General features: G+C 48.4%; 1 protein-coding gene across 2 annotated transcripts in view; it reads left to right on the forward strand.

The window, feature by feature from the left end:
* The window catches only part of TUBGCP3 (tubulin gamma complex associated protein 3), a 71,703-nt gene extending 59,483 nt beyond the window's left edge, over nt 1-12,220 (forward strand). For both annotated transcript variants that reach the window (XM_021695997.2, XM_044913501.1), the window contains exons 18-22: nt 199-287; nt 413-544; nt 4,358-4,498; nt 8,505-8,621; nt 11,105-12,220. In XM_021695997.2, coding sequence (XP_021551672.1) covers nt 199-287; nt 413-544; nt 4,358-4,498; nt 8,505-8,621; nt 11,105-11,263 — 638 coding nt within the window. In that variant the 3' untranslated portion in view covers nt 11,264-12,220. The remainder of the gene's footprint in view (nt 1-198; nt 288-412; nt 545-4,357; nt 4,499-8,504; nt 8,622-11,104) is intronic.
* The last annotated feature ends 1,035 nt before the right edge of the window (nt 12,221-13,255 follow it).

The following is a 13,255-nucleotide window of genomic DNA, read 5'->3' on the forward strand; positions in this document are numbered from 1 at the left end:
TGAGACAGCTAAACCCTTGTGTAGCTCGAATGGCGTGTAACTTGATAATGGAAGGACTGTTTCCTGTTTTAAGGGGTTGACAGTGAAAGCTGGTGGTGGTTTTTGAGAGCGAGGTTGCAGACGTCTGGCAGGGGGAGGGTGTGGCTGTGTACGTGTGTCCCCGCGGCGTCTAACACCAGCTCCTCGGCTCTCTTGCAGAGTTCTCTGGGGTGCTGCACCACTGTCACATTCTGGCCTCTGAGATGGTCCATTTCATTCACCAGATGCAGTATTACATTACGTTTGAGGTACATTCAGAGCATCCTTTGACGTTACTTTAAATGAGCCCTGTCTTAGGCTTTTGTGTGGGGTATTTTGTCAAAGATGCAGGAAGACACGCCTTGTTCCTGAGTGTTGCGTTGTTGTTTCCTAGGTGCTTGAATGTTCTTGGGATGAACTTTGGAACAAGGTGCAGCAGGCCCAAGACTTGGACCACATCATTGCGGCACACGAGGTCTTCCTGGACACCATCATCTCCCGCTGTCTGCTGGACACCGACTCCAGAGTAAGACCCATGTGCCGTTAGAAACAGAAACAATGATAGTCTTCTCCTCTTGGGCTCCTGCCACATGGGGCATCTTAGAAATCGCCTGATGCCCACATTACTAGTAACTAAGACTGTTTTACTAATAATTTGAAGTGCTGGGTGGACCATTTCTGAGTGGAATTAGAACAAGAACATGCTCTGAAGTGGTTATGAAAGTGGCAAAGCATGTATTCGCACCCATCCACTTCCTCGGTGTCATAGTGGTGTTGTCTCATGGGGCTCAGAAGACAGAGATGAACCACCGCGCTGGTTTCGTGTTGGGCCCTGAGTAAACCAGGCAAGTGGTGCGAGGACACAGCAAATGGCCGCCCGTCTGTGAGTTCGGGAGGACGGCGTGAGGACATGCAGAGCGCTCCAGGCTGTCCCTACGTGCTATTATCTAGGGACAGTGGTCTTTTGTGTGTTTGCCTTGGTTAAGTGAGTGTCTGGCTGCATGTGTTAGAAAATAGGCGGTTTGTCTAGAAAAACTGTAAGTGTTCCGCAGCCCCAGCTTGTCGCTAGTGTTGCTCCCATGTGGACACCTGAACGTTGTTGTTCCGTGTGGCCAAGCCTCGTGGAGTTCTGGTTTTATTTACACATCTGGGGAAGCAAGGAACTTGTTGTTTTCAATTGAAACAAAGATATTGTGACGTAAGAGTCTTTAAAATTTCATGTGCATTTTTGACATTAAATGTGACTTCAAGTAAGTTTCTCGCTCACAAAGGGCTGCTTCTGCTTCTACCTGCACCCTCCTCAAGGGAAACGCGCTGCTTCACGGAGGGCGTTCGTTTAGCATATCTGGGTTTCCCAGTTGTGGCTGGGAAACACCTGTCTTGGTATGCCAAATTTTATTACTAAAACTGCCGCTCATATGTGCAAAAAATTGCTCAAAGATGCTTCTATATAGAAAGCTTTTATAAATATATGGAAACAATGGCACAAAAGTAATTTTTAAAACAGTTTGGATATAATTAATAATTTAAGAAATGCGCACCTGCGGCCTTTTGGCCTTGGCCACGGTGAGTGAGCTTTGTCTGCGTTGGCTGAGCCCATAGCTGCGGTCTCTGTGAGCCGTCCGTCTGTCGGCACACGGGTCCCCCGGGAGCAGTAGACGAGCCTCCTGCGCTGTCGGAGGCGCTCACGTAGTAACAAGTGGGACGCTGTTCCCTGGAGCTCTGCGGGCACCGCGCTGTCTCGTGTTAAGAGGGTGTGACACTCGTCTTGTGTAGGTCTGCGAGAGGTGAATGGTGTAATTCACGGAAACCGTTTATCACAGTGCCTGACGCGTAAATGTTCGCTAGCTCCGTTTTTAAATGGTTCAGCGCCACGGTGTGCGTCTTACAGAGATTGAGCGTGGTTGGAGTCTGCTTTGCAGGAGACGGGAACTTGTTAGGATTAGGCCCACAGCGACGTCGGTCTCCATGTGGGGTGTAAGGAGCCGTCAGGGGCTGGCAGCGTTGGGGTTCAGCCACGCCCACGAGTGACAGTTCCGTACAAAACAGTCACACCTCTTGCCTCTGGAAGGTTTCCACTGATAGGAACAGAATCCAAGGAGAAACATTTTTGCCTGTAGGACCGTTTTCTCGTGGTCATGGAATGCTTACGTGCGGGTTGCCCGAGTCACTCCTTTGGTGGAGTCACAGTGGAGCTAAAGGCTTGGTAATCGTTTTTGAAGTAGCCCCTTTGCTGATGGTTTTACTTTTATTTTATTATTTTTTTTAAAGAATTTTTTATTTTTTATTAGAGAGGGGACACAAAGCAGGGGGAGCCGGCAGGCAGAGGGAGAAGCAGACTCCCCGCTGAGCAGGGAGCCCGACGTGGGGCTCGATCCCAGGACCCTGGGATCATGACCCGAGCCGAAGGCAGACACCCAACCGTCTGAGCCACTCAGGCGCCCTGGTTTTACTTTTAATTTGGTGGTTTAAAAGAATCACTAGAGGTTATATTTTTTAAGGAACCCAGTATATAGAACAGATTCGAACCGTCTGTTCTTGACAGAAGTGAAGTGCGTTTCGGTATCTCCCTTAGTAAGGAGACGAGGCTGTTGGCTGGGTGCATAGTTTTGAAGGGGGTTTGTGGCCGGGCGGCGGCAGCGCGCGCACGTGTGTGGTCCTCGTCTGGGCGCTGCTGCCGCCCTGCTGCGCACCGGGGCCGCCCCGGACGCACGTTCCCGCTTCTCCTGCCCGAGCCGACTGCTGCCGCGGTCCTTCCCGCCTTAGCTTGAAGCCAAAGCAGTCACCTCGTAGATGAATTAACTGCTCCAGAAATAGCAGTTCTTATTTGATTACAATAAAGAAACAGATTGGAAGAAATGAATCTTTTTTAAAAACAAATTAGACTATCTCCATCTTTTGTTTTGCTTTTTTCTTATCAAGTAAGACCCTCCGAGAGAACAAGCAGCCTTGCAGTGAGCCCGGTGTTTGCCGTGAGTCCTGGGCCGCCTGACCCAGCTGCAGCGGCCACGAGTTAGTGAGATTGGTGCCTGTGTGTTGCCGACCTTTCGAAGGGACATGTTCGGGCAGGGTGGAGCGCGCCCCCCCACACAGGGGTGTGGGGATGGTGTTGCGTGTGTCCTCGCTAGCCCCTGCGTCTTCCACCCTCAGTGAGCCAGGGTGCCCGTTCTCGCCAGCTCAGCTTCCTTGCCGCCTCCTGTCGTGAGCTTGGAGCCCCGCCCGTTTCTTTCTCTCTTCATGCTTCTCAGTCAAGTCCTGTCATCTTTCTCCCATAACCTCTTGCCAGTCTTTTCTAGGTTATTACTACCATAAATGTGGTGGTTGGCTGGTTTGGAGGAATGCTATTCATTTCATTACTTTGATTTTTTATCCATTTTTTTTTTCATCCCAAGGGTTTCTAGATCTGCTTAGATCCTGTTTTTATAAGGAAAACCAGTTTTGTTTCTTTCTTTCCAGAGGGTCTGTTTTCTGCTTTGCCTTGCCTTGGGGTGTTAGCTGGGTCCACCAGGAGCATGGGTAGGTCTCCTTATCTCATCCCCGACATTAAAGGGATGTTTTATTCTTTCACCATTCACTTTGATGTTTGCCAAGAGATCTCATAGAATCTTTTATCAAATTAAGGAGGGTCCTTGTAGTCCTAGTTTGTTTAGATGCCTCGTAGAAGTCATGAGTGGCTGTTAAGTTTTAAGACATGACTTTTTTTCCTGTGATTTCGAAATTATCTTTTCTCCTCAAATTGTTAATGGGTTTTTTTAAATCGAAGCTGGCAGAGCATAGAGTTGACCCTGCTCTTCAGTCGTGTGCCCTCAGCCGTCCACGGAAGACCGTGCGTGTTGGTTGTGTCATATCCCCACCCCCGCCGGCGGCACAGTTGTCTTTGTGTTTGCTGTGCCCCCTTGTGTGTATATTTGGCGTTTTGCATGGATGTGTTTTTGATTTACGTAAAAGATCTTTGCTACAGATCCCTTTCTCTTGCCCTCTCTCCACACTGCAGCACTAGGGAAGGGCAGTGTGTTTGCAGGGTTAAACCATCCTTGCATTCCTGCTCAATGCTGTTTTTTTAAACACTGTGCTGAATTTGTTTTTTTATTATATTAAGAATCTTCTTTCTCATATCCTCCATGTCTGGTCTTGGTGTGTGTGGCACCAAAAAGTGAATCAAATGGACCTGCTTTCCCGGTCCTTTCTGATGCTTGCTGACGGCTCTGTGATGTGGGGCCGCGCTGCGGCTCGTGAGGCCACTGTGAGGGGAGTTCAGTACACAGCAGTGGAGGCAAAGAGCACTTTGAGAATATGAATTGATACCTTGTTTTATAGTCTCTTTTTGTCTCCTCCTCAGGCACTTTTAAATCAACTCAGAGCCGTGTTTGATCAAATCATTGAGCTTCAGAACACTCAAGACGCGATATACAGAGCCGCCCTGGAAGAGCTACAGAGACGACTACAGTTCGAAGAGAAGAAGAAACAGCATGAAGTTGAGGTATGGCTTTTCTGCCAGTGGGCTATCAGTTCTAATAATGAGCTTATTGCCACCATCGTCACAAATACAAGTAATTTTCCTGCTGAAATGTTCTTGGAGACGGTGCTCACACCTGCATTTGGAATCCTAAGGAGGCGCTGACCTTTCCTCTCGGAGTGGTCACCCTCGCTGTCATCCTGTTGTGGGCATGAGGACAGCGTGCACTGGAATCCCGTGAGTAAGCCCGTGGGCGCTGGTGGCTCTGCAGACTGGTCCTAGCTCTGCATCACCTGGTCACCTCCAGCTGGTGGACACACGTGGACACGGGGGAACCAGAGCTCTGAGCTTGGGGCTACTTTCATTGACCTTCCTAAACCCATGACCTTGGGTAGTGAAGATGTATTGAACAAGTTTGGCAGTTTATGGGATTTCTTGTATTTGATATCATCTCTGTAATTTTTACTTTTCCAAGTGTTTATTCTTGGGATGCTGACAAATTATTTAAAGGATTTATTTATTTATTTATTTATTTATTTATTTATTTATTTGGTGGGGGGGGGGGGGGGGGCGGGTATGAATCCCAAGCAGACTCCCTGCCAAGTGCAGAGCCCGATGTGGGGCTTGATCCCACCATCCTAAGATCATGACTTGAGCTGAAATCAAGAGTCAGACGCTTAACCCACTGCGCCACCCAGCAAATTTTTTAGATAACACAGTTTGATTAGTTTTATTTTTACATGTTACCTTAAAACTTGTGTTAGGATCCTGTTCCGTTTGGAAAACTCACAACCGCTTAGAGCACATGCTGTCTCCTCAGGGTTTTTTGGACACAGGAGGAGGGCTTGCTCCATTTGTATTGCTGAGAGTGTGTGTGTGTGTGTGTGTGTGTGTGTGCAGCACACCCAGGTGCCAGGCCAGCCGAAGACTCCCCCTGACCGTGCTCACTGGCGTTGTGGGTGGTTTGACTTCTCTAAGGTGTCCCCTCGTTGTACAGTGGGAGCGGTACTAAGACCCCATAGAGGGGCTTGCTGACGTGTGTAGGGCTTAGCTGTTATTTGGCATTTGGCAAGCGTACAGTAAAAGCTAGTCACTGCTGTGATTTTTAAAGCTGCCCACAGCCTGAGAATCCGCCCTTCTGGAGAATCACTAAACTACATAAAATCTACAAGAATCAGCCCTCCGGATTTTCACACTCTTCTGATAGCAGGGCGGCCAGTTGTGGGACTCACTGGCTCTCTCCGACTGTAAACTGTCAGCACCGGAGTGAGACAGGTCTACATAATGAGTCCTGATCATTCAGTGTGTTTCATTCCGATGTGCTCAGGGATCCCTTTGGGCAGCTGAAAGCTAGAACTGTATCTGAGAAATTACTTAAATTCTGTGGGCAAAATAATTGAAAAGCAATCACTGAGACCTGGGGTCCATTGCAGTTTTAAAGAGAGCATTCGAGAGGACTCATCCCCAAGCTCCAGAGCCCTGCGTGCGCTGTGACGAGCCGGCACCTTCTTCAGCCTCTGAGTGGACCCAGTCTTCCTGTCAGACACGTTCCGTCCCCCCATGGTTCTCTGCCTCCTTTCTTCTTTCCCTTAGGTTTATAGTGATATTTCCAGTTCAAGTTTAGGATTAAAGGGACTTTGTTTTCTTTATCTTCTACATTGGAAATCCTGGTTTCTAGTATTAGCAGACTGTGACTTGCTCTCTGACAGCCCCTCCCCCCCAGCGTACACAGATGTGCCCACAGCTGTCTCCACACGTGTGCCCCAGCAGGGCAGCGACGGTAGTTACCGAGTGGGATGCACACTAGTTGTGCACATCAGAATCCGGGTTGTAATGCACTTGGCATAATCACTCCCTTGAGGTTACGCCCCTAGCTCAGTATGCAAATTAATTGGTTTTGTTTTTTGCTTTTAACTTATAAAACAAAATTGAATTTACTCTTGTAAAATAGTTACCTGGTTCTAAAGTGAAATCTGTGGAACAAAGCATTTAGACAAGCCTGGCCTTTGTTGCCTCCTGCTCTGTGCTGGTCTGCGTCACAAAGCCCGAAGACCGTGTCACTGAGTTGGGATGTATCGGGGTAGGACATTACAAACAAGCTTTGGTTCATCCCACAAGTACAAAGTTCGTGTGTCGTTCTGATGAAAATGTTGTAATTCACCACATTTACAAACTAAAGGAGGAAATTACATGATCATCTCAATAGATGGATAAGATCATTTGATAACTAATTGAATATCTGATAGAAGGTTTGCTTGAAAGGCCTGAGTCAAAACCGCATGCTTAACGGTGCAGTCCTGGGACTGAGACCCAGGGCAGTGAGCACTTCATTCAGTGTGGTGGTGGTGGTCCACCTGCCTTAGAAACCAAGACAAACAAATACAAGTGCAAACACGCAAGCGAGCTGTCTTTTTCTGGGGGAGTGGTGGGGGGTGGGGCACAAGTCATGGTTGTGGACGTAGAAAATCCAAAATAATTTTAGGTAAGTTAACTAGAATTAATAAGTGAATTTATCAAAGTAGTAGGAAATAAGGTCCATATGCAGAAATCACTTCTATTTCTATCAGCCACAAACAATTTGAAATTTTAAAATGCCTTTAAAAGAGCATTAAATGTAATAAAATCTGTGTAAGGCCCTTGTACAGAAAACTGTGAAACAGGGCTTGGCAACCGACGGTCTGCAGGCCTGGCCTCCCATGTGTCTCTGTGGATGGGGCTTCGTTGGAGCAGCCGTGCCAGTGATTTCCGTGTTGTCTGTGGTGCTCGTGTGCTCTGTGGTAGAGCAGAGTGACAGCGTAGATCAGGTGGCTCACAAACCCCGGAGGACGAGCTCTCTGGCCCCTAACCACAGCACCACAGAGATCGCAGAGGGCCCCTCGAAAAGTGGAGGCGTAGACTGTATTCATGGATTGGGGAACTGATAGATTCAGTGCAATCCCAGTTTTAATCCCCAACAGTTTTGGGGTTTTTTGTGGGTTTAATTTTGGGGGGGGATAGAAAATGATAAACTAATTCTAAAATTTATGTGGAAATACACAGGGCGTAGCTTGCAGTGAAGAGAATTTTGAACAAGAATAAATTAGACAATATACATTTTTAGTTGAGTATACATATACCCTCAAGATCTACAAAATTACGGCAGTGAAAAGAATGGTGTTGGCTCAAACAAGGGCAGTCAGGGGAGCAGAGTAACGTCCAGAAACAGCCCTTCACATTCTGGGATCATTTGTTCTCGACTGAGAACAGTGGGGAGTGGAGCGTCGATAAATGGTGTTAGGCGGCGGTATCTTGACCCTGCCTCGAACACACGCAGCCACCACGGGGTGGGCCGTGAATCTGAACGTGAAAGGTAAAATGCTAAAGCTTCCAGAAGGTGACAGAACAGCTGTAAAAGAGATACAGGTTTTAGGATTGTGTCACGACGAGACAACTCTGTTGATAAAAAGGCAAGAACCCATGTGAATTCCCGCGTAGGCTGGCCGAAAAGGCGTGTAGTCAGACTCACCACGCCTTAAAAACCATCTTTTAAAAACAAAGGTGATATATCTCCGGTACAAACAGGTCCGCCGTGTGGGGGGGAAATAATTGCAAGACGCATTCCCACCAAAGTCAAGGGTTAACGGGCTCCAGTACTTTGAACCATCTGGTTCGGCTTTTACGTGGAAGGTCTGTGCTAGAAATGTGTCCGCAATGATGGGAAGATACAAGGCGTTGTTTTTAGTAACAGAAGCCTGGTTAGCTTGTGACAAACGATCGGAAGTGTTACACGCTATGCAGTGTAGTCGTTAAAAACAAGGAGGGGGTTCTCTGTGTGCTCATGTGTGCTGACGGAGGGCATTTCTGAGGTAGCTTACTAATTGGAGAAAGTAAGCGAGAGCACCGTTCCGCATCAGCAGAGTATCGTCAGAGTGTTTAGCAGCACGAAGGGCATGAAAAGCGTACATCTCCCCGCCCTCCCCTCCAGCCCAGTCCCACCCTGGCAGCTTTTTGTGCCCAGATTTAATTTAATCTGGTCCTTCCGATTCTTCAGGGCCGGTGGGGAGTGACAGCGGCAGAGGAGGAGGACGAGAACAAGAGGATTCAAGAATTTCGAGAATCTATACCGAAAATGTGCTCGCAGCTGCGGATTTTGACACACTTCTACCAGGTGTGTGTTGGGGTGACACCGCGGTGACCGCATCACGCTGCTGGTTTTCTGCAGGTTGTTCCTGTCAGTGTGATTTAGAAAGGAGTCCTTTCAGCCTGCCCACCACCCACAGTGGGGCTCTGTGACCTTCCCCTGGACCCTGGGCTGACGGGGGCTGCTCTCCTGGGATGGTTGTGGTGGTGTCAGCCGGGGGTGGGAGCCCTGCGGGGACCGGGCGGAGCTGTGCAGCCTCAGTCCTGCGGGGGCCCGAGGTGAGGCAGGAGGGTGCGAAGGTGTGCGGGGAGCCGCTGTGGGGGACGCGGAGCACGCGAGGCGGCGGGTGCTTAGCTTGGGGCCCACAGACCCGGGAGGCTGTGAGAAGAGCAGATACACAGAGTCCGTGTGCTCTGATTTTTATTTCTGTGTTGTGGGTTTGGTTTCTGATTCCGTCTGTTTCTCAGTGTGATTTTAGTGATGGAAATATAGGTGAAAGAATTTTATGAAGAATTTTTACATTCAGTTGCTGGTTAACTGATTCGAAAGACAAATAAGCATTGACGTTGAAACCTTGAAAAATTAACGTTTCTGTGTGCTTTTGTCTCCGTGTGGTTCAAAATATAAAATGAAACTACCTCCCTGTTCCATAGGCATCTGGTTTCCTTCCCGGGGTCCTCATACTTTCGACGGCTGTCTCAGCATAACGTGGACGTGGGAGGACTTTGTCCCTTTCGCAGGTGGTCTTCCTCTGACATGAACTACCCAGCACGTTTGTCAAAAATGCTTCCTAAATGGTGGCAAAGATGGAATTATGTTCAGTGCAAAGATATCCTCACCGGACAGGTGTTTCGATAATGAGATAGCTGCTAGACCCCGTGTTGTGAACCCCGTATGGGTACATTTCTTAAAAATGAGTAGTGACGGTTAGTTTCATACTCTTGGTGAAGTTAGTAGCGTACCAGCAGCAGAGTAAAAAAGTGTGTGCTCGTGCTCATTTCTGAAAGAGACAGGGATGGTTGCACATTTTCCTGAGAGACTTAATATATTTGTTTTAAAGATTTTATTTATCTTTAAAGAGAGGACAGGGAGAGATCACGAGCAGGGGAGTGGCAGAGGGAGAAGCAGGCTCCCCGCAGAGCAGGGAGCCGGACGTGGGACTCGATCCCAGGACCCCGAGATGATGACCTGAGCCGGAGGCGGATGCTCAACCGACTGAGCCACCCAGGCGCCCTGAGACTTAGTGCATTTTTGAAAAGTAATCTTAATCTGTGTAATCCCAGTTTTTCTCAGATTACAGTCTTAATCTTCTTTCTAAATCCTGGCCACTGGGATTTCTTTTCCTTAACAGAAAAAGTCCTTTTCTGTTCTTTTTGAATTATTGGTGCCCGGAGCAGCCGGGGGGTTAGCGGCTGCCATCCCGTACTGCTCACGAGCGGTCTCTCCCGGAGCCGCAGCCTGAGGACAGAAGTGTTGCCCACAGTTCTGTGTAGTGAGCGCACCCAGCGCCACCTGACAAGAAACCACTGCCTGTACGCTTCGCAGTAGAGTTCCTTAGCGACTGTCTCGTAAGCCCTTGGGCTCCCCGAAGGACAAAGGGGTGTCCACAGCACCCCAGTCTGTGCTTGGTCAGGTGTCAGTTCCCTTGTGTAACACACCTGAGTCTCCGGGAGCTCGGAGAGGGACCGAGATGCTTTTAGGCTTTGGAAGGCCTGAGGGGATGTGGTGTTCCCGTGGCGACTTCTCTGCAGATGGGACCTTTTCCAGGTCTGCAAGTGTGGAGACGAACATCACCTACTTTGGGCAGCCACACACCTGCTGGCTGTGACTCAGGAACCCGGCAGGGATGGGGTGTGTGCTCAGAAGTGACTCCGCCCTGCAGAGGAGCAGCCAGCGTTTGTCGTATGATAGTTGGAATAGACTGCTGTCATGCCCCCTCGTCTCCACAAAGCCCCCTGAGAAGGAGGTGACGTGGCCGCACTCTGCCTGGTCTTCAGCAAGGCGACTCAGCCCACATCCGCAAGGACCCGGGGGCCCTGCGGTCATGGTTTAGAGGCGTGTGGTTTCTCATGTGCTCCTTTGTGTTCCTGGGAGGGCTCTGTGGTTCAGTACTCCTAACTCAAGTGAGAGATGGAACGTGTAACACTGGGTTTTATATTTAAAAGAAAAAGAATTGGCTTTTTTTTTTTTTTTTTTTAACATCAGAAGCTTCGCTGTTCTGCTTATTCTTATAGAACTTAGGGCAAAAAGGAAGTTCTTTTAAGTAAACTGTATCGATTGTGCATTCGTGTTTGTGGACACGGGTATCTCTTCCTAACGCGGCTGCCACTGGCTCGCCGACCTCGGGTCCTGGAGCAGCCGTCCTCCCTTTGGGACGCGCCGTGGTGGCCGTTCGTGGAGCCCGTTGGTCCTGAAGGAGAAACCGCCCAGATGAGGCCGCAGTGGCGAGGCCGTGGTACGTTTTGTGGAAGGCTCCCTTCTGAAGTGGATATTCTTTTTCTTGTCTTTAGGGCATCGTGCAGCAGTTTTTGGTGCTGCTGACGACCAGCTCTGATGACAGTCTTCGGTTTCTTAGCTTCCGCCTGGACTTCAACGAGCATTATGAAGCCAGAGAGCCAAGGCTCCGCGTGTCTCTGGGCTCTCGAGGGCGGCGCGGCTCCCACACGTGAACCTTCCCCGTCCTCACAGGGAGCTGCGCACGCTGGGAACTGCATCACGAGACGAACATTCACATTTAAGTCCTCAAGGCCACTGGCATGCTGCGGACGTCCGCCGTTCCTGCCCACAAGTCCTTCAGTGTTTTCGATGGCATGGCGTCTGGTAGAATCAAAGTCATGTTTTTATACATTGGAGGTGAATATATTTGTAATATCACTAAGTTAAACAGGCTGGTTTGCACTATTCAAATTTATTTTCTAAAGTCTTCATATTTAAGAGATACCACACTTTGTTGAGGCTTCTTAAGCTCTCCATGATATAATTTATATTTGTCACTTTTTAAGAACTCACAGTTGCTTTTAGAGAAAATTAGAGCGAATGGATGTTCATTAGTTAAGATGGTAATGTCATTGCTATTTTTTTAACATCCTCCTTAGAGGCAGTTTTTGTTAGATAATCAAATTAAATTGAAACAGAATGTCCCTACTAAGAAAATATAATATAGAGCATTTTATTTTGCTTTGTAGTGTGTAAAATATTAACCTCTGTAAGAATGTTTATCCTTCTTTCAAAGTTTATCTTCTTTCAAAGTTTACATTTTTATATTTAATTTACTCTTTCAGATAACTTCTAAACTAGTGTAGAACTAGTTTAATGGGGGGGGGGACATGAACAGAACACCCACAAGCCTCGATTTCTCCATCTGTCGGCTGAAGTGATATGTAAATACGATGACTAGAAAGTTAATGAACTATTTTATTTTCAAATTCTGATAAGCATTGGAAAGAAACTGACTTGAATAATGAAGATTTCCTTTCTCCTTGCCTATTTTTTCATTGTAAATATTTATATACTACTGACCAGATGTGGGGGGAACTGTTTTTTGTAAAAATGTCATATCAAGTCACATAAATCTGCCTTTATGATGTTGCATAAGTGAAACTTAGAGAATTAAAAGCAGTTATCTTTCAGACGTATCGGTTCTTCCTTGAATGAATACTCTGTGAAGAGACCGAGTTCACCCGCCAGGGTCACGGGCCGGGCTGGCAGTCTGACGTGAGGCGCGTCGGGGCATGAACTGTGCCGTCCGTGAAACCTGGGAAATGGACCGTGTGTGGCCTTAGAGCGGAGCCGGGGGTGGGGGCGGGGTGCCCTTCATTCAGCTGTCTGCTGTTCCCGTCTGAGTCCCTGTCCCACCAGAGGGGCGATTAGAAGTCCTGGCTCTGCAGAGATGGATTTGTGGTGAAGGCCAGAACTTTTTAGGATACCAGTTTAGTTTTAGTTTAAAAATTTGTAAAATTGGAAATTGGATGCAGGTTTCTCTACTGGGACGTTTCCCAGAAGTGACAGTGTGTTGCGTAAGGTCCCCCCGCCCAATCCCCAAGTGGGCACACCTGGGCAGACTTTTGCCAGCCCAGACCAAGTAGAGCAAAGCGGCAATCACTATCAACTCCTGCAGGGGCTTGTTTGTGCGCTCCCAGACCCCGAAGTGACCTGTCTTGGGCTTTTTTTAGGACACAGCTTGCCGGCAGGCCCAGCTTCAGTCCTGGAGGCTGGGCTCTGAGGGGCGAGCACAGCCCCGGAGGGCGCTGAGCTCAGCCACCCGCTGCAGACTCTACGCTGAGCTCCTCAGAAAGCGCAAATCCCCTCAGAACAGCTGCTCATGGAGCTCTTCTGTAAAGCAGAGTGGCATAATGTGGACTTTGGAAAAGCAGGGGTTGCCTCTATCTCCCAGAGAAATTTCCCAAAGATTTTTTGACTTTGGACCCTGTTTTTATTATCTTTAAAGCATTTCTCCTTTAGTCCTCAGTAGAGACCACTCTGGAAAATGCTAATCCAGATTTGGGGACTAAAACTCCATTTGAGCTTAAGAGCCATCACATAATTAGGCACGGTTTGTGGGTTATGGAGCTCTCTCTGAGAGGGGCCTCCCAGTGGGGCCAGGAGGTCCTGGTGGGTCTCAGGATGGAGTTGGGGGTCTGGCAGACGGAGATGGGGCCACA

The sequence above is a fragment of the Neomonachus schauinslandi genome, chromosome 3 (assembly GCF_002201575.2).
Source record: "Neomonachus schauinslandi chromosome 3, ASM220157v2, whole genome shotgun sequence".
In the NCBI taxonomy this organism is placed as follows: Eukaryota; Metazoa; Chordata; class Mammalia; order Carnivora; family Phocidae; genus Neomonachus; species Neomonachus schauinslandi.